The 24,093-nt window shown below is 48.9% G+C and overlaps 1 protein-coding gene across 6 annotated transcripts in view; it reads left to right on the plus strand.

Moving 5' to 3' along the window:
- Positions 1-1,182: 1,182 nt before the first annotated feature.
- The window catches only part of LOC140192344 (voltage-gated inwardly rectifying potassium channel KCNH6-like), a 65,022-nt gene continuing 42,111 nt past the window's right edge, over positions 1,183-24,093 (plus strand). For 3 of the 6 annotated variants that reach the window (XM_072249981.1, XM_072249985.1, XM_072249987.1), the window contains exons 1-4: positions 1,189-1,364; positions 2,197-2,475; positions 13,860-14,090; positions 20,932-21,072. In XM_072249981.1, coding sequence (XP_072106082.1) covers positions 2,400-2,475; positions 13,860-14,090; positions 20,932-21,072 — 448 coding nt within the window. In that variant the 5' untranslated portion in view covers positions 1,189-1,364; positions 2,197-2,399. Of the gene's footprint in view, positions 1,365-1,642; positions 1,711-2,196; positions 2,476-13,859; positions 14,091-20,931; positions 21,073-24,093 lie in introns of those variants that run through there. The other 3 variants (XM_072249982.1, XM_072249983.1, XM_072249984.1) reach the window with 3 other exon arrangements.

Below are 24,093 nucleotides of genomic sequence, written 5' to 3' on the forward strand. Positions count from 1 at the left end.
GGATGTCGGGACCGAGCAGGGCACTTTTGTTTGCAGCTCACTGCTGTGGCCGCTGACCATGGTCCACCATCTCTGCCATGCTCAGAGTCAGCAGGAAGGGCTGTAGAAGAGATACAAGAGAACATTACCAACACTGGAAGGCTTGAGTTATGAGAGACTGTCCAGGCAAGGACTGATATTCCTGGAGCGAAGGAAGCAGAGAAGTGACATAGAGATTTATAAAATCATGAGGCGTGTAGATAAGATGGATGTTCACAGTAGGGGAGTCCAAATCTAGAGGATACATGTTTAAGATACGAGGTGAGTGATTTAAATGGGATCTTAGAGACAAATTTTTCACACAGAGGGTTGCAGGCATGTGAAACGAGCTGCCAGAAAAAGTGGTTGAGCCAAGAACAACATTGGACAGACATCTGGACACTGATAGGAAAGGTTTATGGGGATATGTGCCTAACACTGGCAAATGGGACTAGCTCAGTAGGCATCTTGTTAGCATGGACCAGATGGGCTGAAGGGCCTCTTTCTGTGCTGTCGGACTCTGTAACTCTAAGAGTGCACCAGTCACATCTTGCCCCCTTTCTGCTGCCAGCAGGGACCACTCTCTCTGTGACTCTTTGGCCTGCTTGTCCCTCACTTCCTGTCCCAAGACACTTAACCACAGGAGTGTAACAAAGTCCTCACACCTCCTCCCTCACCACCCAGGAACCGAACAGCCTTCCACGGTGAGGCAGAGTCTGAGATTGCAGACCATCCTACTCCCGCCAAAGACCCCCACCCCACCCAACCCCCGAATTCATCCAGCAGTTTGATTGTTGCCTGAGGGGAGGAGGTGACTACAGTGGAGAGGGTACAAAGATTCAACAAGACGTGACTCGGCATAGAAACTTATAGCTGGGGAAAAACTGGAGGCGCCAAGGTGTTTTTACTCTGGAACAGAGGAGTTAGAGGGGTAAATTGGGCTGAGATGAGAGTCAAAATGGTCAGTAGAGGGGAGATATGCCCCCAGAGAGAGGTGGGACGGGAGAGACAAAGATCCCAATCACTGACCCCAGACCATCAGAGACATGGACCCCTGAAGCGAGGTTAGTCCGGACCGAATGGACTCTCCCCTTCCCCTCACCTCCGGGCACCGAGGGGTTAACCGCCCCGCCCCCGGATCTCCCGCTCGTCAGACCGAGCTAAGCCGCAGACTGCGGGAGCGCCTTGGACCCACGGCCTCTGCGCTGGGAGCGGAACCGGGACCCGAAGCCAGTGGGTGACAGGTGGAGCGCTGCGGGACGGAGGGAGCGGGGTCCTGGCTCAGGTGGGGTGGTACCCTCGGTCTCTCTCAGTGGATGAACGTTGTTCTCTGGTACTCCAGTCAGGTAAAGCCTGTGGTGAGGCAGTGAGAGGGTTGGAAAGATCCCACGGTCCGTAATTGGGGAACCAACAGGCAAAAGGGCAACGTGGGTATCCAATCCGGCACCCAGTGTCTCCGAAATCCCCTTCCGTCACCGATCATCGGCCAGTGTGTCTGTGCGACCGAACCACCCCCACGGAGGGTCAGTGTGTGTGGGACCTCCCCCCCCCCCCGTGAGGATCCCGTGTCTGGGACATTTCCCCCCGGCGAGGGTTCCGTGTATGGGACCTTCACCCCCTCCCCCGTGAGGGTCCTGTGTATGAGACCACCTCCCCCCCGTGAGGATCCCGTGTGTGGGACATTACCCTCCGGTGAGGGTTCCGTGTGTCGGACCACCCCCCCCCTCCCTCCGGCGAGGGTTCCGTGTTTGGGACCACCCCCCACCCCCGGTGAGGGTCCTGTGTGTGGGACATTTCCCCCCAGCGAGGGTTCCGTGTGTCGGACCACCCCCCCCCCACCGTGAGGGTCCTGTGTGTGGGACGTTTCCCCCCGGTGAGGGTCCTGTGTATGAGACCTCCCCACCACCACCCCCCCCCGCCCCCGCGAGGATCCTGTGTCTGGGAAATTTCCCTCCGGCGAGGGTTCCGTGTTTGGGACCACCCCCTCCCTCCGGTGAGGGTCCTGTGTGTGGGACATTTCCCCCCAGCGAGGGTCCCGTGTGCGAGATGTTTTCCCTGGTGAGGCTCCGTGTGTAGTTCCTTTTCCCAACCCCACCCCCACTGTCTGGGTCTGGGTCAGTCGCTTGGCGTGTTTACCAGGGTATGAGTGAACTTATTATTTTCTCGCTGTGTCTGCAGACAGCGCAGAAGGGCTCTCTCTCCGTCTGGACCATGCAAGAACATCGGCCCCCATAACAGGTGGGGAGCCGAACATCTCAGAGCTTTCTGGGATCTGCCCGTGCCTTCTAGCTCCGGTTTGGGGAGTGAGCACACCCGAGACGGCCTGTGACAGTTTTTTTCCGCTGCTGTGCCCAGGCTGGCCGTGAAACCTCGCACAGACGATGCCAATCCGGAGAGGTCATGTTGCTCCTCAGAACACATTCCTGGACACCATTATCCGTCGACTGGAGTGTCGGAGTAAGTGTCCGCCAGACAGTGAGTGGTCAGGGGAAAGGGAGAGGCAGGGGATGTGTGGGAGGGAGAGTTAACCGAACACCAGACAGGCAGGAGAGAAAGTTAACACTGGGCAAAGAAAGTTACGGGGAGAGGAGGAGGGAGAGAGAGAGATACTGGGAATGAGGGAGGGAGAGAGAGAGATACTGGGAATGAGGGAGGGAGAGAGAGATACCGGGAATGGGGGAGGGAGGGAGAGAGAGATACTGGGAATGGGGGAGGGAGAGAGATACTGGGAATGGGGGAGGGAGAGAGATACTGGGTATGGGGGGAGGGAGAGAGATACTGGGAATGGTGGGGAGGTAGTAAGAGTTTACAGAGTCAGGCATGAGATAGAAGGGGTGGGGAAGACGGTAAGAGATGGGGAGCGGCTTTTCAGACAGGAGCAGAAAATGGAGAGGGAGTTGAGCGGAAAGAACAGTTCTGGATCTTGGCGAGTGGGAGAGCGTGGCCGGAGCCGGAGAGGGATGGAGCCTCACGAACACAGCGCAGATCTGTGGTAAACACGTAGAGTATGGTTGGAGGAGGAGGGAAGGCCAACTCCGCGCTCCAGGAGAGATGAACTACGTCAGCTTGTGTGTGTGTGTGTGGGGGGGGGGGAGTGGGAGGGGCAGAATGTAAAGTGAGGGGCGGGGTTGGGAGAGAGGGGGGAGTGAAAGCATGGGATAGAAAGAGATAAGAGGGGAGAAAGAATGTCAGCTCTGAAAACAGTCCTTTCATCCCAATTTGTCCATGCTGAACAAACTGCCGGTGTAAAATAATCCCACTTATATCAGTCTAACCCTCTCCTGTCCAAGTGTTTTTTTTAATGTGCCTACCTCTACCACTTCCTCTGGCAGCTCGTCCCATATATCCACCAGCCTCTGTGTGAAAATCTTGCTCCTCTCCTCTCCTTTAAAACTTTCCCTTCTTACCTTAGATCTGTGTTCTTTGTTTTTGGCTCTCCTAACCTTGGGCCACTCACCTTATCGATTTTACAAACCTGGAATCTTAGAGCTATACAGCACAGATACAGGCTATTCGGCCCAATCAGGCAATGCTAACTACAGTGCCCATGCAGCTAGTCCCAGTCCCCAGCATTCAGCCCAAATCTCTCTAAACTCTGCCACCCACCCCCCCCAGGACATCCTCTGACTGTTTTGATTGCTGATTCAAACGACACATTTCACTGTATGTTTCGATGTACATGTGACAAACAAAGCTAATCATTATCTTTATCTTTAAATGACCAAGCTTGGCCATCCTCTCCCGAAAACTCAGGTCCTCTAGTCCTGGCAACATCCTCATAAATCTTCTCTGCACTATTTCCAGTTTAAGTCCATCTTTCCTATAACTAAAACAGTCCATAGTACTCCAAGTGTGGCCTCGCAGACGACTTGTACAACTGCATCATCATGTCGCAGGTCCTATACGAAGTGCCCTGACTGCTGAAGGCCCTTTTCACCACCCTGTCTGCCTGTGACACTGGTTTCAATGAGCCATGTACTTGTACTCCTCGGTCCCTCTGTTCCATTACACTCCCCAGTGCCCTGACATTCACAGTGTGTCCTACACTGGTTTGACTTTCCAAAATACATCAGTTCACATTTATCTGTGTCGAAATCCATTTGCCTCTCCTTAGTCCATTTGCAAAATATATCAAGATCCCCATGTAATCCATGATAACCGTCTTCACTGTCAACACCTCCTAATTTCACTGTCAACAACACCGCCTAATTTCATGCCATCCACAATTTTACAGACTGAGCCTTGAACCCCATTCACAAATACAAACAAAGGTCCCAACACTGTCCCTGCTGCACACCACAAGTCATGGTCTCCATTCTGAGAAACAACCTTCACCGCCACACTCTCCTTCCTGCCTCCCAGCCAATTTTGAATCTAGTTAACAAATCTCCCTGGATTCCACAGGACTCAATGTTCCAATCCAGCTGATCTGCCCCTCACCTCCCTCTGCCCCAGTGCCTGCCCCGACCTGCCATCTTAAACTGTCTGACCCCTCTGTTTGCCTCCGCCTTGTCCACTCCTTCTGTCCCTCCCCCTCCCTTCATGGTCTGTGTCTGTATAGCCACCTTGCACCGCCCCCCACCCCCTCCACGCCCCCCCCCCCGCCCCCGGGCTCGGATGCGAGAGCAGGAGCTCCCTGTGCTCTTGCTGTGTGACTGTGCTGAGGGAAGCTGCTGAATAATGCAGGTCCCACTCTGGGCCACTCTGCAGACATAGGTAGGAGTGCAGTAAATATTTTAACAAGGTTGTAGAGGAGATTGTGCCGAGAGCCCTTGGGGAAGGGGCGACATTCAAACCCTACTCTCAGATATCGCTGTCTGACACGCTTCAGTGACAGCGCGTCACTTACCATCCGAGTGTGCAGAGTGTTGGAGCAGGAGATAGATCACTGTTCAAATGCCAGACACAGCACAGTAAGCCCCCTCCACTGTCTATACCACTCAACACCCCTCTATACCGTCCCATCACATACTGCCTCCCGTTATACTGTCCCATCGCACACTCCCTCCCTCTACACCGTCCCATCGCACACTCCCTCCCTCTACACCGTCCCATCACATACTGCCTCCCGTTATACTGTCCCATCGCACACTCCCTCCCTCTACACCGTCCCATCACACACTCCCTCCCTCTACACCGTCCCATCACAAATTCCCTCCCTCTACACCATCCCATCACACACTCCCTCCCTCTACACCGTCCCATCACAAATTCCCTCCCTCTACACCATCCCATCGCACACTCCCTCCCTCTACACCGTCCCATCACACACACTCTCTCTATACCGTCCCATCGTACACTCATTCCCTCTATATCATCCCATTGCACACTCACTCCCTCCCTCCTGTCCCATTGCACACTCCCTACCTCCCTGTTATCCCATCGCACAATCCCTCCCTCTATACCTTGCCATGACACACTACCTTCCTCAACATTACAATAGATACTTTTAATGTCAGAGAAATGTACATAATATACATCCTGAAATTCTTTTTCTTCGCAAACATCCATGGAAACAGAGGAGTTCCCCAAGGAATGAATGACAGTCAAAACTTTAGATCGCCAAAGCCCCCCAATCCCCCCAACTCCCCCCTCCACGCACAAGCCCCAGCGAGGGAACGACCCCCACCAGCAAAAATGCATCAGCACCCTCTATCAAGCACCGAAGTGTGTAGCAAAGCATTAATAAAGACCCAGACTCGCAGTACCCCAAACATTAATTGCTCACCTGATAATTCGACATACCACAGTGTGTGTGTGTCTCTCCCCCCTCCCCCCTAGGGGAAAAAGACGTGTCCCCGTTTCACAGTGAGAGAGGAGACATGACAAACAACTCGGTAATTTACGATATTAAAAGTCTGCAGCGTCGCTTTTTCCGAGCTCTGTGCCCAGAGAGTCGGCACCAAAAAGCCGCAGCTCTCCAGACGCACGACCCGCAGCAGCTAACCTGCTGCTCCCAATGTTCCGTGTTCTCCCGTGAGGCTTCAGTCGGGGGCACCGGTCAAGAATTAGCTTGTCCCCAGAGCCACGAAATCCCAGAACCCTGAAGGCGCACACATCTTCCATGATATCACTGGGATATCAAAAAGCAGCCAGTCATGAGGCCCTGAGAGCAGGTACACATTCCCACAGAGCGTAACCCGTGGTCAGGGTCTTTGAAAGAACCCCCCACACACTGAAAAGGTGAAAAAAAAGAGATATCAAACACAGAAATAGAGCTGTTTCTGAAGAGCAAGCAAAGGAGTCGTCGTTTTGCACCATCTTTCTTCTATACCGTCCCATCACACACTCCCTCCCTCTGTACTATCCCATCTCACACTCCCTCCCTCTATACCATCCCAATTCACACCCCCTCCATCCATACCATCCCATCACACACTCCCTCCCTCCATACCATCCCATCACACACACCCCTCCCTCCATACCGACCAATCGCGCACTCCATCCCTCCATACTGTCCCATCTCACACTCCCTCCCTCCAAACCGACCCATCTCACACACCATCCCTCCATACCGTCCCATCTCACACTCCCTCCCTCTGTACCATCCCATCACACAACCCCTCCCTCCATACCGTCCTATCTCACACTCCCTCCCTCCATACCGACCAATCGCGCACTCCATCCCTCCATACTGTCCCATCTCACACTCCCTCCCTCCAAACCAACCCATCTCACACTCCATCCCTCCATACCATCCCATCTCACACTCCCTCCCTCCAAACCGACCCATCTCACACACCATCCCTCCATACCGTCCCATCTCACACCCCCTCCCTCCATACCGTCCCAACATACACCCCCTCCCTCTACACAGTCCATCATACACTCCTTCCCTCTGTACCGTCCCATCACACACTCCCTCCCTCTGTACCGTCCCAACACACACTCCCTCCCTCTGTACTGTCCCATGACACACACCCTCCCTGTATACCGTCCCATGACACACTCCCTCCCTCTATACTGTCCCTCACACACTCCCTCCCTCTATACTGTCCCTCACACAATCCCTCCCTCTATAGCGTCCCATCACACACGGCCTTCCTCTTTGTTTTCGTTGGTACATTTAATGTCATAGGAATGTATATAAAATACATCCTGAAATTCTTTTTCTTTGCAAACATCTATGAAAACAGAGGAGTTCCCCAAGGAATGAATGACAGTCAAAACTTTATATCGCCAAAGCACCCCCACCCCCGCAACTCGCCCCTCCCACGCACAAGCCCCAGCAAGGGAACGGCCCCCACCAGCAAAAATGCACCAGCACCCTCTACCCAGATCTCAAGCATGTCACAAAGCATTAATAAAGACCCAGACTCGCAGTACCCCAAAGATTAATCGTTCACCTGGTATTTCGACATACCACAGGCTCTCTCTCTCTTTCTCTCTCCCTAGTAAGGGAAAAAGACGTGTCCCTGTTTCACAGTGAGAGAGGAGACATAACAAACAACTCGGTAATTTACGATATTAAAAGTCAAGAGAGTCGCTTTTTCCGAACACTGTGCCCAGAGAGTCGGCATGAAAAAGCCGCAGCTCTCCAGATGCACGACCCGCGGCAGCTAACCTGCTGCTCCCAATGTTCTGTGTTCTCCCGTGAGGCTTCAGTCAGGGGCACCGGTCAAGAATTAGCTTGCCCCAGAGCCACTTCCTCCCTCCCTCTATACAGTCCCATTATACACTCCCTCTCTCTATACAGTCCCATTATACACGCCCTCCCTCTATACAGTCCCATTATACACTCCCTCCCTCTATACAGTCCCATTATACACTCCCTCCCTCTATACAGTCCCATCACACACTCTCTCCCTTTATACAGTCCCATTATACACTCCTCTCTCTATACAGTCCCATTATACGCTCCCTCCCTCTATACAGTCCCATTATACACTCCCTCCCTCTATACAGTCCCATCATACACTCCCTCCCTCTATACAGTCCCATCACATACGCCCTCCCTCTATACAATCCCATTATACACTCCCTCTCTCTATACAGTCCCATTATACACTCCCTCCCTTTATACAGTCCCATTATACACTCCCTCCCTCTATACAGTCCCATCACACACTCCCTCCCTCTATACAGTCCCATTATACACTATCTCCCTCTATACAGTCCCATCATACACTCCCTCCCTCTATACAGTCCCATCTCACACTCCCTCCCTATACAGTCCCATCTCACACTCCCTCCCTATACAGTCTCATCACACACTCCCTCCCTCTATACAGTCCCATTATACGCTATCTCCCTCTATACAGTCCCATCATACACTCCCTCTCTCTATACAGTCCCATTATACACTCCCTCTCTCTAAGGAGTCCCAGTACACACTCCCTCCCTCTATACAGTCCCATCATACACTCCCTCCCTCTATACAGTCCCATCACACACTCCCTCCCTCTATACAGTCCCATCACACACTCCCTCCCTATACAGTCCCATCACACACTCCCTCCCTATACAGTCCCATCTCACACTCCCTCCCTATACAGTCCCATCACACACTCCCTCCCTCTATACAGTCCCATTATACACTATCTCCCTCTATACAGTCCCATCATACACACTCTCTCTCTATATAGTCCCATTATACACTCCCTCTCTCTATGGAGTCCCATCACACACTCCCTCCCTCTATACAGTCCCATCTCACACTCCCTCCCTCTACACAGTCCCATTATACACTCCCTCCCTCTATACAGTCCCATTATACACTCCCTCCCTCTAAGGAGTCCCAGTACACACTCTCTCCCTCTATACAGTCCCATTATACACTCCCTCCCTCTATACAGTCCCGTCACACACTCCCTCCTGCTATACAGTCCCATCATACACTCCCTCCCTCTATACAGTCCCATCTCACACTCCCTCCCTATACAGTCCCATCTCACACTCCCTCCCTCTACACAGTCCCATTATACACTCTCTCCCTCTATACAGTCCCATTATACACTCCCTCCCTCTATACAGTCCTGTCACACACTCCCTCCTGCTATACAGTCCCATCATACACTCCCTCCCTCTATACAGTCCCATCACACACTCCCTCCCTCTATACAGTCCCATTATACACTCCCTCCCTCTATACAGTCCCATCACACACTCCCTCCCTATACAGTCCCATCTCACACTCCCTCCCTATACAGTCCCATCACACACTCCCTCCCTCTATACAGTCCCATTATACACTATCTCCCTCTATACAGTCCCATCATACACTCCTTCTCTCTATACAGTCCCATTATACACTCCCTCCCTCTATACAGTCCCATCTCACACTCCCTCCCTATACAGTCCCATCTCACACTCCCTCCCTATACAGTCCCATCACACACTCCCTCCCTCTACACAGTCCCATTATACACTCTCTCCCTCTATACAGTCCCATTATACACTCTCTCCCTCTATACAGTCCCATTATACACTCCCTCTCTCTATACAGTCCCGTCACACACTCCCTCCCTCTATACAGTCCCATTATACACTCCCTCCCTATACAGTCCCATCTCACACTCCCTCCCTATACAGTCCCATCTCACACTCCCTCCCTATACAGTCCCATCACACACTCCCTCCCTCTACACAGTCCCATTATACACTCTCTCCCTCTATACAGTCCCATTATACACTCCCTCTCTCTATACAGTCCCGTCACACACTCCCTCCTGCTATACAGTCCCATCTCACACTCCCTCCCTATACAGTCCCATCACACACTCCCTCCCTCTATACAGTCCCATTATACACTCCCTCCCTCTATACAGTCCCATCTCACACTCCCTCCCTATACAGTCCCATCTCACACTCCCTCCCTATACAGTCCCATCACACACTCCCTCCCTCTACACAGTCCCATTATACACTCTCTCCCTCTATACAGTCCCATTATACACTCCCTCTCTCTATACAGTCCCGTCACACACTCCCTCCCTCTATACAGTCCCATTATACACTCCCTCCCTCTATACAGTCCCATCTCACACTCCCTCCCTATACAGTCCCATCACACACTCCCTCCCTCTACACAGTCCCATTATACACTCTCTCCCTCTATACAGTCCCATTATACACTCCCTCTCTCTATACAGTCCCGTCACACACTCCCTCCTGCTATACAGTCCCATCTCACACTCCCTCCCTATACAGTCCCATCACACACTCCCTTGCTCTATACAGTCCCATTATACACTATCTCCCTCTATACAGTCCCATCATACACTCCCTCCCTCTCTACCGTCCCATTATACACTCCCTCTCTCTAAGGAGTCCCAGTACACACTCCCTCCCTCTATACAGTCCCATTATACACTCCCTCCCTCTATACAGTCCCATCTCACACTCCCTCCCTATACAGTCCCATCTCACACTCCCTCCCTATACAGTCCCATCACACACTCCCTCCCTCTACACAGTCCCATTATACACTCCCTCTCTCTATACAGTCCCATTATACACTCCCTCTCTCTATACAGTCCCGTCACACACTCCCTCCTGCTATACAGTCCCATCTCACACTCCCTCCCTATACAGTCCCATCACACACTCCCTTGCTCTATACAGTCCCATTATACACTATCTCCCTCTATACAGTCCCATCATACACTCCTTCTCTCTATATAGTCCCATTATACACTCCCTCTCTCTATACAGTCCCATCACACACTCCCTCCCTATACAGTCCCATCTCTCACTCCCTCCCTATACAGTCCCATCACACACTCCCTCCCTATACAGTCCCATCTCACACTCCCTCCCTATACAGTCCCATCACACACTCCCTCCCTCTATACAGTCCCATTATACACTCCCTCCCTCTCTACCGTCCCATTATACACTCCCTCTCTCTAAGGAGTCCCAGTACACACTCCCTCCCTCTATACAGTCCCATTATACACTCCCTCCCTCTATACAGTCCCATCTTACACTCCCTCCCTATACAGTCCCATCTCACACTCCCTCCCTGTACAGTCCCATCACACACTCCCTCCCTCTATACAGTCCCATTATACACTCCCTCCCTCTCTACCGTCCCATTATACACTCCCTCTCTCTAAGGAGTCCCAGTACACACTCCCTCCCTCTATACAGTCCCATTATACACTCCCTCCCTCTATACAGTCCCATCTCACACTCCCTCCCTATACAGTCCCATCTCACACTCCCTCCCTATACAGTCCCATCACACACTCCCTCCCTCTATACAGTCCCATCACACACTCCCTCCCTCTCTACCGTCCCATTATACACTCCCTCTCTCTAAGGAGTCCCAGTACACACTCCCTCCCTCCCTACTGTCCCATCACTCCCTCCCTCCTATCCCTTCACTTCCCTCTCTCACTCCTGTCCCATCACTCCCTCCCTGCCTACTGTCCCGTAGCACACCCTTCCTCTGTCCCGTCCCATAACACGCTCTCTCCCTCCCTCTATGCTGGCCAGCAAATCTTTCCTGCAAACCCATGTGTTCTTATCTTGTTCAGCAGACTCATGTGTGGCACCTTGTCAAATCCCTTCTAAAAATCCAAGTAAACAACATCTTGCCTGTTATTTCCTGATAGAATTCCAGTAGATTGGGCAGGCAAGATTTCCCCTTAAGGAAGCCTTGCTGACTTTGGCCGACTTTATCCTGTGCCTCACGTGCTCAGAAACCTCAGCTGTAATAGTGGACGCCAAGATATTCTCAACCGCAGAATTCAGGCTAACTGGCCTATAATTTCCATGCTTCTGCCTCCCTTTCTGCTCAAAGAGTGGAGTGACATTTTCAATTTTTCAATCCAGTTGAACCATTCCATAATCTCGTGATTCTTGAATGATCATTATTATTGCCTCCACAGTCTCTTCAGCTCCCTCTTTCAGAACCCTCGGGTGTATTCCAGCTCATCCAGGTGACTTATCTACCTTCAGACCTTACACCTTCCAACCACCTTCTCCTTAACAGTGGCAACTACATTCACTTCTGCCCACGACACTTGAATTTCTGACATACTGCTCGTGTCTTCCACAGTGAAGACTGATGCAAAATACTTATTAAGTTCATCTGCCATTTCACTGTCCCCCACTACTACCTCAAATATTAATGAGATTAACATTAAAGGTGCGTAATTGTTGGTATGGATATGATGGATCGAAGTGCCTATTTCTGTGTCATTTTGTTGGGCTCAGGGAAGACACAGAGCAAATCTCCCTGTCTGAGGAGGTTTTTATGCCGATTCACAGACTCCCAGCTCCCCTGGCAGTCGGATGCAGAATACATGTGAAGTTCACGGGGGGAGCTCGTGTACCCCAGTGTGAGAGGCTGTAGCCCATGAATGTGTGTGAGAGGCTGTAGCCCATGAATACCTGTGTGGCAGGATCATTATCGGGGCAGTGGTGTAAGGTGAGGTCGCTCCCTGTGTGAAGGTGTGCAGAAGGCTGAAGTGGGGTCCCAAACCAGGCAATGATGTGCAGGAGGGACAATGGTGGGACTATTACCAGCAATGGTGTACAGGAGGGAGTACGGTGGGATTATTACTGAGGATTGATGTACAGGAAGGAGTACAGTGTGATAATTACTGGGGAATGGTGTACAGGAGGGAGTACGGTGGGATTATTACTGAGGATTGATGTACAGGAAGGAGTACAGTGGGATTATTACTGGGCAATGGTGTACAGGAGGGAGTACGGTGGGATTGTTACTGGGGAATGGTGTACAGGACGGCGTACAGTGGGATTATTACTGGGGAATGATGTACAGGAGGGAGTACGGTGGGATTGTTACTGGGCAATGGTGTACAGGAGGGAGTACGGTGGGATTATTACTGGGCAATGGTGTACAGGAGGGACTACGGTGGGATTATTACTGGGCAATGGTGCACAGGAGGGAGTACGGTGGGGGATTATTACTGGAGATTGATGTACAGGAGGGAGTACAGTGGGATTATTACCAGCAATGGTGTACAGGAGGAGGTACGGTGGGATTATTACTGGGGATTGATGTACAGGAGGGAGTATGGTGGGATTATTACTGAGGAATGATGTACAGGAGGGAGTACGGTGGGATTATTACTGGGCAATGGTGTACAGGAGGGAGTATGGTGGGATTATTACTGAGGAATGATGTACAGGGGGGAGTACGGTGGGATTGTTACTGGGGAATGATGTACAGGGGGGAGTACGGTGGGATTGTTACTGGGGAATGATGTACAGGAGGGAGTACAGTGGGATTATTACTGGGCAATGCTGTACAGGAGGGAGTACAGTGGGATTATTACCAGCAATGGTGTACAGGAGAGAGTACGGTGGGATTATTACTGGAGATTGATGTACAGGAGGGAGTATGGTGGGATTATTACTGAAGAATGATGTACAGGAGGGAATATGGTAGGATTATTACTGGGCAATGCTGTACAGGAGGGAGTACGGTGGGATTATTACTGAGGAATGATGTACAGGAGGGAGTACGGTGGGGGTTTATTACTGGGGATTGATGTACAGGAGGGAGTACAGTGGGATTATTACCAGCAATGATGTACAGGAGGGAGTACAGTGGGACAATTACTGGGGATTGATGTACAGGAGGGAGTACGGTGGGACAATTACTGGGGAATGCTCTACAGGAGGGAGTACGGTGGGACAATTACTGGGGATTGATGTACAGGAGGGAGTACGGTGGGATTATTACTGGGCAATGTTGTATAAAATGACATACGGTGGTATTACTACCAGCAATGGTGTGGTCTTTCCCAGAGTGTTGCTGCACGGAGGGTTTGTGGTGATTGGTGTCAGGGTGAAGTGTGCACTGTCTGCTCCATTCTCCTCTTTACTCTCGGTTTGCGGCTCCAACCCTTCCCCTTTGCTCCTAGATCGCAAGTTCATCATCGGCAATGCTCGCGTGAGCAACTGCGCCATCATCTTCTGCAATGATGCCTTTTGTCAGATGTGCGGGTACTCGAGGGCAGAGGTTATACAGAAACCCGGTACCTGTGACTTCCTGTACGGCCCACGGACCAAGCGATCGGCCACTGTCCAGATCACCCAGGCCCTTCACAGCTCTCAGGGACGGAAGGTGGAGCTGCTGCTCTATAGGAAGGACGGTGAGAATTCAGGCAAACTTCCAGGGCTGCTGGCATTTTGGGAACTGTGAGTGAACAGAGAAGGTGGGTAAGGATACAACAGTGGTGGGTATTCATCTTTATCATAGGAGACCGCAGGTGATAGAGGAACTCAGCAGGTCAGGTAGCGTCTGTGTGGGAGGGAATAGACAGTCAGCATTTCAGGCCGAGACTTTTCATCTGGACATGTGTACGGTAGACTGTCTCTGTCTTCCCATAGGCTCTGTCTGACGCACTGAGTTCCTCCAGCACTTTGTTCTGAGGAACCACGGTGAATGTGTGCAGAGAGATGGTGGAGAACAAAAACAAGGGGAACCATTCAGATCACTGGAGCAGGGCTGGGATTTGTTTCATGGCAATGACTGGGACCAGAAACACACCACGGTCTCCATTTGCTCGGAGGTCAGAGGTCCAGGGAGCAGGTCCTGAAAGTCCATTGACAAAGGGACATAGAAATGGGAAATTTATTTCAGAAGCAGGTCTCACTAGCTGGCGTAAATATCACGTTTTCCTAGAGTGTGACTGTAATTGGATATGGCAACCATGGGTGGTACAAGTGCAGAGGGACTGACCACAGGCGCTCCTCAGAATTGAGATGAGGGGAAACTCCTTCACCCAGGACCTCTGGTTGAGGCTTCTGTGGTGGCTTGGGCACTTGGTTCAAAGTCCAATGGAATTTTGGACCTTGTGGAAATTGAGTGACCTTGGGATACTGGTGCTGAATCAAAATCAGATTTATGTCATGAAATGTGTTTTTGTTTTGCAGCAGTACAACACAATACAAAGAGAATTACCAAAAGTTACAATAAAATAATATTAAAAAAAGGTAGTGAAAAAATGAGCAATATAGTAAGGTAGTGTTCATGGACTGCTCAGGGATCTGATGGCAGAGAGGAAGAAGCTCTTCCAAAAACGTTGTGTGTGTGTCTCCAAGCTGACCGTATTGTCCAGCAGGATTGTCTCATGTTTGGCATGTAACCCTCTGAACTTTGCCTATCTAGATGGCTTTTAAAAGTTGCTTATGTGCTTCTCCCGGCAACTATAGAGATAAACTTCTTGATAAAGTCGGTAACCCTCTTTAAATCAGTAGTAAAAAGCCTGGGTGTTATCCTTGATTCCAACTTGAATTTTAAACCCCACAGAAAGAAAGTGACCAGAGCAGCATTTCTACACTTAATAAATATTGCGAAGGCATGTCTCTTTCTGTTATGTAATGATGCTGAAAAACGAACTCATGGCTTTACATTGAACAGACTAGATTTCTAGTGGCCTTCCAAGGGAACCTATTGATAAACTTCATCTTATTCAGAATGCCACTGCCAAACTTTTAACTAAAACCAGACCGAGGGAGCCTATCACTACTGTTCCAACTACTCTTCACTGGTATCCTCTATCTTTTAGAAATAATTTTAAAGTTCTCGTACTTATTTTTAAAGCTCTCAATGGTCTGACACTGGAGTACATCACAGAATTGCTTTCACCTTATAAACCTGCTCAAGTTCTCAGGTTTTCTTCTGCCAGTTTCTAATATTTAAACTATTTCCCTCAAAAGAAAATTGGCATGTCTGCTTTTTCTAACTATTTCCTGAACTGTGGAACTCAATACCTACAACTAAAAGGGATGCAGGCGAGGTTGATACTTTTAAACACCAGCTCAAAATCTATTTATTTAACCTTGCCTTTAACCTTTTTCCCATCGTAAAGCACCTTGAACTACCTTGTTTGTATGAAAAGTGCTCTACAAAGAAGTTGTTGTTATGATAGCAGTTGTTATGTTATGATATGTTATGATATACATATTGGTACCAATAACATGGGTGGGAAAAGGGAGGAGGTCCTGAAAAGAGAATTTAGGAAGCTAGACAGAAAGTTGAAAAGCAGGACCTCCAGGACAGAAATCTCTGGACTGCTGCCTGTACCATGTGCTAGTTAGGGTAAGAATAGGATGATTTGGCAGATGAATGCGTGGCTGAAGAACTGGCACAAGGGGCAGGACTAAGATTTCTGGATCATTAGGACCACTTCTGGGGAAGGTACGACCTGTACAAAGGGGGTGGGTTACACCTGAACCTGAGAGGGACCAATATCCTTGTGGGCAGGTTTGCTAGAACTGTTGGGGAGGGTTTAAATTAATTTGGCAGGGGGATGTGAAACTGAGTGATAGGGCTGAGGATGGGACAGTGGGTATAAAAGCAGAGGCAGTGTGTAGTGAGACTGTGAGGAAGGACAGGCAGATGGCAAGGCAAAATTGCAGCCAGTGGACTGAGTTGCAGAGTAACAGGAGACAAAATTAAAAAGGAAGATGAATACAGAACTGAAGGTGTAATATTTGAATGCACACAGTAGATGGAATAAGGTAGATGATTTTGTAGTGCAGTTAGAGATTGGCAGGTATGATGTGGGCATCACTAAGTCATGGCTAAAAGAAGATTATAGTTGGAAGCTTAACATCCAAAGAAATACATTGTTTCAAAAGGACAGGCAAATAGACAGAAGGGGTGGTGTGAATCTGTTGGTAAAAAGATGAAATCAAATCCATAGGAAGAGATAACGTAGGATCAAAAGATGTAGAATCGTTGTGGGTAGAGTTAAAGAACTGCAAAGGTAAAAAGGCCGTGATGGGAGCTATATACAGGCCTCCAAACAGTGGCCAGGGTGCGGGTTACAAATTACAATGGGAGATAGAAAATGCATGACAAAAGGCCAATGTTATGATTTCAATATATAGGTAGACTGGGAAAATCAGGCTGGTGCTGACTCTGGATTCCGAGAGGGAATTTGTAGAATGCCTATGAGATGGCTGTTTAAAGTCGCTTGTGGTTGAGCCCACCAAGACAGGGGTCCCCAACCTTCTTTGCACCGCAGACCGGTTTACTATTGACAATATTCTTGCGGATCGGCCGACCAGTGGGGGGGTGGGGTGGTGTGAGGGGTGTTCAAGTAGGGTTAAACTCACCTCAATGTGTCTTTTACAGTTAGGGTTGCCAACTTTCTCACTCCCAAATAAAGGACAAAAGTAGCAGTCAAATCCCGGGACACTTTACCCCAGGAAAGACTACCATGACCATGAAACCTTGCGCGGGCACCTGTGTGCGCAGGCGTGACGTGCGCATGTGATGTGCGCATGTGCATCCGTGCCGATTTCTTTCTCCCACAAATCGGTTTTGCCTTCATCTTCCTGACTATACATACATTATTTCTACTTTATATAGGCTGTGTATTTATCATATCATTCCTGCTTTTACTATACATTAGTGTTATTTATTTTCGGTTTTATGTGTTATTTGGTATGATTTGTTGGGTTATTTTTTGGGTCTGGAAACGCTCAAAAATTTTTCCCATATAAATTAATGGTAATTGCTTTTTCTCTTTACGCCATTTCGGCACGAAAGGTTTCATAGGAACGCTGTACCTTAGCAGGGGAAATACGGAACAAACCAATTTAGCCCAATATACGGGATGTCCTGGCAAATATGGGACAGTTGGCAACCCTATGTTCAAGTTCAACAGTGCATGACAGGGAATGAGGAAGGGTGCAGCTGACTCGTATTGTTTCCTCACGGCCCTGTAGCACATGCTTTGCGGCCCGGTACCGGTCTGCGGCCTGGTGGTTGGGGACCGCTGCACTAGGGGATCAACTATTCTGGATTGGGTGTTGTGTAAAGAACCAGATTTGATTGGGGGGCTTCAGATAAAGGAATGATTAGGAGATAGTGATTATCCTGCAATTTGAGAGGGAGAAGCTAAAGTCGGATGTACTGGTATTATAGTGGAGAAAAGGGATTAATAGATCATGAGAGAGGAGCTGGCCAAAGTTGATCAGAAGGGGACACTAGCAGAGACGATTCCAGAACAGCAATGGCTGGAGTTTCTGGGAGCAATTTGGAAGGCACAAGATAGATACATCCCAAAGAAGATGTAGCATTCTCAAGATAGGATGACACAATCGTGACTGACAAGGGAACTCAAGGACACCATAAAAGCAAAAGAGAGGGCATTATTATTATTATTATATAATATAGCAAAAATTAGTGGGAAGTTACATGATTGGGAAGCTTTAAAAACCAAACAAAAGTAAACTAACAAAGCCATAAGGAGGGAAAAGATGACATATGAAGATCTTGACCACTCAGTCTTGTTCGCTCCAGAAAAACAGTCCTAGTCTGTCCTGTCTCTCCTGATAACTCGAACCCCCGGTCATGGTAACGTTCTCCTGACTTTTTTGCACACTTTGCAGCTCAGTTACATCCTTCCTTATAGCACGCAGTATTCTAAATGTGGTCACAGTCATGACACAGGTAACATGATATCCTGCATTCCATTCCCTAACTGATAAAGGCAAGCTTGACAAATGCCTTCTTTACCACCCTGTCTACCTGTGTCACCAATTCCAGGGAACTGTGCACCTGTACATACGAGAGGGCACAGTAGCACAGTGGTTAGCACAGCACATTACATTACCATTACCATTACACACATTACCCCACTGCCTGTGTGCAGTTTATACGTTCTCCCCGTGACTGTGTGTGTTTCCTCCGGGTGCTTCAGTTTGCTCCCACAGTCCAAAGATATACTGGTTGATGGGTTAATTGGTGATGGTTATTGTCCCGTGATTAAGTTAGGGTTATATTGGGGTTTGCTGGGCAGTACGGCTTGAAGGACCAGAAGGGCCTATTCTGCATTGTATGCCAATAGATATGTAAACACTTTATTGATATGCCATGCAACAGTGGACTGACTGCTGATCCCTGCAGCACACCAGTAGTTACAGGCCTACAATCTGAAAAAAAAAACCCTCCACTAACCTCTCACCCCTAGCACCAAGCCAATTGGCTAATTCAACAAGGATCCCAAGTGACCTCAACCTTGGGTCTAGCTGACCATGTGGGACCTTGTTAAACGTTTTGTTGAAGTCCATGTAGACCACTTCTACTGCGTTGACCTTGTAAATCTTCTGGGTCACCTCTTTAAAACACACTCAGATTGGTGAGGTATAATTTCCCGTATACAAAGGACCATCCCTAATCTGACCTTGCCTTTCCCTGTGTTTACTTTTCTTCTCCCTTGTCCTTTATTCTAGAGGTGGCGGGACTGGTTTCAGTTCAGGTCTGCTAGGCAGTGATTTTATCTCTTCGGTGACCTTGTATGGATTGTTGAACTTGTTCCAGCTGGTTAACAATATACTCACCCTCACAGAACGTAGAGCATACAGTACAGTGCAATACAGGCCCTCTGGCCCATAATGTTGTGCCTACCCTTTCACCAATCCAACATCAATCTAACCTTTCCCTCCCATGCAGCCTGTCATTTTTCTTTGATCCATGTGTCTATCTAATAAATGGCCCTAATTTACTACCACCACCTCTGGCAGTATGTTCCATGCACTCACCGCTCTGTGGAAAAAAAGAGCATCCACCTATATTTCCCTCCATCACTTTAAAATTATCCCCTGTTGTATTAGGCATTTACTCCTTGGGAAAAAGTCTCTGGCTGTCCACTCTACCTATGTCTTTTTGATAAGACGCCTCTATCAATTCACCCCTCGTCTTCCTTTGCTCCAAAGAGAAAAGCCCAAGTTTGCTCAACCTATCCTCAATGTTCTCTAAACCAGACAGCATCCTGGTAAATCTCCTTTTCACCCTCTCCAAAGTTTCCACATCCTTCTCATGATATGGCAACCAGAATTGTACACCATACTCCAAATGTGGTCTGAGTTTTATAGTGTTGCAAATTTATATCACGGCTCTTGAGCTCAATCCCCCAACTAGTGAGGACCAACACACCATACAATTTCTGATCCACCCTATCAATCTGTATGGCAACTTTTGAGAGTTCTATAGGCTTGAACCCCAAGATCCCTCTGATCCTCTAAAAATTCTGCCATCTACCCTGTACTCTGCCTTTAAATTCAACCTTCCAGAGTGATTCACTTTACACTTTTCCCAGAAAAGCTCCATCTGCCACTTCTCAGCCCAGCTTTGCATCCTGTTTGTGGATTACTTCTGGGGCAACAGGAAATGTGAACTCTCTGCTGTGGTGCTGAGTTTTCTGATGGGAGAGGGTGGTCAGTCACTGTGTGTCCATTCCTGCATGGTGACAAGAGGCAATCCTCTCAGGTGGAGACACCAGGGAGTGCGGATGTTGGAATCTGGAGGATGTCGGTGGCTTGAGCAGTATCTGTGGATGGAAATGGTAACCTGCAGGCCTCCTCCTCTTCCCTGTACTTCTGTACACTGACTGTCTCCCCTCTATCTTTCAATCTAGATAAAGAATCTCAGCCTGAAATGTTGACTGTCCATTTCTCTCCACAGATGTTGCCTGACCTGTTAATCTCTTTAAGTAATTTGTGTCCCTCTCTCCCTAATGGTTGGGCGGGCAATGTCTGTAAGGGAAGCCTTCCATTCACACCTCCCAAAGGTGAGCAATGTGATTGAAATTGTGGAGTCATTCACAAGGAATCATTGTTTCCATGCTAACCCTCCAGTACCCACCAACACTAACTCCAGTTACAGCACCCAGTTCCTATCCTTCTCTGTGCAGATATTTCTCAAATGATGTGGGTCCCTGCCTCCAGCACCACCTCAGACTGTATGTACCTGATTCCAAGCCCTTTAAGTGGAATAACATTCCTTCTCGGGTCCCTTTCAAGCCTTGACCTTAAACTGAAACCTCTGCCCTCTGACTGATTTTTCCCTTGACTTCCCATCACGTGCCTGGGATGAGGCCTGGCACGAACATGGGGGAGCGAGCCATCCCAGTTTAGAGCTGCGATCCTTGCTCCCACAGTGGCTGTTGAGTTGAGAAGATGATGTTCCCTCTGCAGGTTCGTGCTTCCTCTGCCTGGTGGACGTGGTTCCTGTGCGCTGTGAGAGAGGATCTGTCATCATGTTCATCCTGCACTTTGAGGAGGTGGTGCTGGATGCAGCCTGGAAGGAGAAGGTTTCAGAACCCTGGTTTACTGCAGGTAAGGTTAGGGCAGGTGGGAAATGGGGGATATGGGGACATGGTGCTTGGCTGTTGGTCAGGGAAAAGACAGCTGAAGTGGTCTCGTGTCTCCGTCCCATCACCGCCATTCAGCCCATCGAGTCCTTCTGCCATTCCATCATGGCTGATCCCGGATCTCACTAATCCCCATACACCTGCCTTCTCGCCATAACCTTTGATGCCCTGACCGATCAGAAAACGATCAACTTCCACCTTAAATATACCCACTGACTTAGCCTTCACCGCAGTCTGTGGGTATATTCCACAGACTTGCCACCCTCTGGATAAAAGAATTCCTCCTTACCTCTGTTCTAAAGGGTTGCCCCTCAATTTTTGGGGTTGTGCCCTCCGGGTCTAGGTACCCTACCATGGGAAACATCTTTTCCACATCCACCCTATCTAGTCCTTTCAACATTCAGTAGGTTTCAATGAGATCTCCCCGCCCCTGCACTCTTCTAAATTCCAGTGAGTACAGGCCCAAAGCTGCCAAATGGTCCAAATATGTTAACCTCTTCAATCCCGGAATCATTCTTGTGAGCCCCCTCTGGACTCTCTCCAACGACAACACATCCTTTCTGAGAGATGGAGCCCAAAACTGTTGACAATATTTGAAGTGCAGCCTGACTAGTGTCTTATACAGGTTCAGCATAATCTCCTTTCTTTTATATTCCATTCCCAACATGAAATAGATGCCAACATTGCATTTGGCTTCTTTACCACAGACTCAACCTGTAAATTAACCTTCTGGGAGTCTTGCATGAGGTCTCCTAAGTCCCTCTGTGCCTCTCATGTTTGAACCTTCTCCCCATTTAGATAATAGACCGTACTATTGTTCCTTTTATCAAAATGCATTATTATACATTCCCCAATACTGTATAGCAGCCAGATGGATAACAAATCGGCTTGGCGGTAGGGTTTGGAAAGCAAGTAAAGGGTTGTTGTTTAGACTGGAGGCTAGTGCCCAGTGCTGTGCTGCAGGGATCAGGGCTTGATCCATTGTTGTTTGTCATCTATATTAACAACTTGGATGAGAATATCAGTGGGACGATGAGTAAGTTTGCAGACGGTGGTGTGGTGGATGGTGAAGAAGTTTAAGGTTACAACAATATCAATTATTTGGGAAGGTGGGTCAAGAAATGGGTGATAGAATTTAATTCAGACAAGTGTGAAGTATTGTATTTTGAGAATTTAAACTAGTGAAGGACGGGATCCTGGGGTGTGTTGAAGGACAGAAACCAGGGGTACTGCCACCTGGTCCATTGAAAGTGGTGATGCAAGTAGACGGTGCTGCAGAATGTGTATGGCATGCTTGCCATCATTGTTGAGCATTGACTATTGGAAGTGGGGTGTCATGTTACAGGTATTTGAGTCATTGGTGAGATTGCTTCGGACTATTGTGTGCACAGTAAAGATAAGATGGAGAAGGTGTGGAGAAGTTTCACAAGGATGTTGCCGGGACTGGAGGGGTTGGGCTTTAAGGAGAGATTTGATAGGTTAGGATGGTGTTCCCTGGACCGAAGGAGGCCAAGGAAGATTCTTGTCAGCACTTCCTCTTCCACTAATCACTCCTCAGGTTCTCACATAATTCTCCTTTAATCTTCCCCACCCTCCTGCCTTCCACCTCATCTGAAATCGCCTGTCATCTGCCAGCTTGTGCTCCTCCCCTTCCTCCACTCTTCTAGTTTGGGTTCTGTCCCTTCCTTTCCAGTCCTGATAAAGGGTCTTGACCGGATATGTTGGCTGCTTATTCCCCTCTTCAGATGCTGCCTGACTTGCTGAGTTCCTTCAGCATCTTGTATGTGTGTGTGTTGCTCCAGATTTCCAGCATCTGCAGAATCTCAAGTGTCTTCAATGTATGGAGAGACCTGATGGAAGTCCCAGACTCTTTGAAATGTTGAGGGTAGTGAAGAAGGCACTTGGCATGAGTCTTCATCGGCCAAGGCAGAAGGGACATTTATAGGAAACTTATGGGGTAAGTGAGGTAGTCCAATATGGGTTAGAGGGTTCTGGGAACAAGCTGCCAGAGGAGGTGGTAGAGGCAGGTACAATTACAATGTCTAAAAGGTCAAGTACAGGTTTGTGGATAGGAAGTAGCTGTACTTGGCCTTTTAGACATTATAGCTGAACCTGCCTTTGCCACCTCCTCTGGCAGCTTGTTCCATCATGCTGCCAGAGTGATGCAGGAAGTTGGGATCAGTGTAGATAGGTATCATGGTCAGCATGTATGTGCTGGGCCAAAGGACTTGTTTCTGTACTGCGCAGTTCTGGGAGGTATGATCTCGCCTGTAGAAGCCATGCCAACTGCTTTGAATGTCCCTGCCTTTCCAAGTGAACATAGATCAGGGTTTTCTCCAACGACCTCCTCACCAGTTGATGTAAGGCTCACTAGCCTTAACCTCACTGAACAAGGGGGCTATAATAGCTCTCCTCCAGTCTCTGGTACCTCACCTGTGCCAAATGAAAATGCAAACATCTCCATCACAGCCCAAACCATCTCCTCCTTTGTTTACCTTACCATTCTGGGATAGATCTTGTCATCCCCTGGGGACTCATCTACCCTAATGTACACAATTCTTCCTGACATAGACATGTTCTGGAATATTTGCATAACCTCGACTCTCCAGCCTTCACGTTCTTCTCCCTGGTGAGTACCCGTGAGATAGTTACTTTGCCTACACCCCTGGCCACTGGCATTAATGATTTATCCACTCCCTGAGGGCACCTATTCCTTTCATAGCTCCTCTCTTGCTTGTAATATACATGAATGCTTAGGGATTCTCCTTAATCCTGCTTTCCAAGGTCATTTTGTGACCCTTTTTTTTCTCCTCCTAATTTCTTACTCAATTTCTTCTATAACGCCTATAAACCATGAATGACTTGTTACCAGACCTGTACCTGACAGTTGCTTCCTCCTTTTCCCTGATCCATCCTTGAATATTCTGGGTTAACTGGCATTCCCAGATTTTACCATCTTTTTCTCTTGTACAGAGTTGAATTGAGT

The sequence above is a fragment of the Mobula birostris genome, unplaced genomic scaffold, assembly GCF_030028105.1.
Source record: "Mobula birostris isolate sMobBir1 unplaced genomic scaffold, sMobBir1.hap1 scaffold_1166, whole genome shotgun sequence".
Taxonomy (NCBI): Eukaryota; Metazoa; Chordata; class Chondrichthyes; order Myliobatiformes; family Myliobatidae; genus Mobula; species Mobula birostris.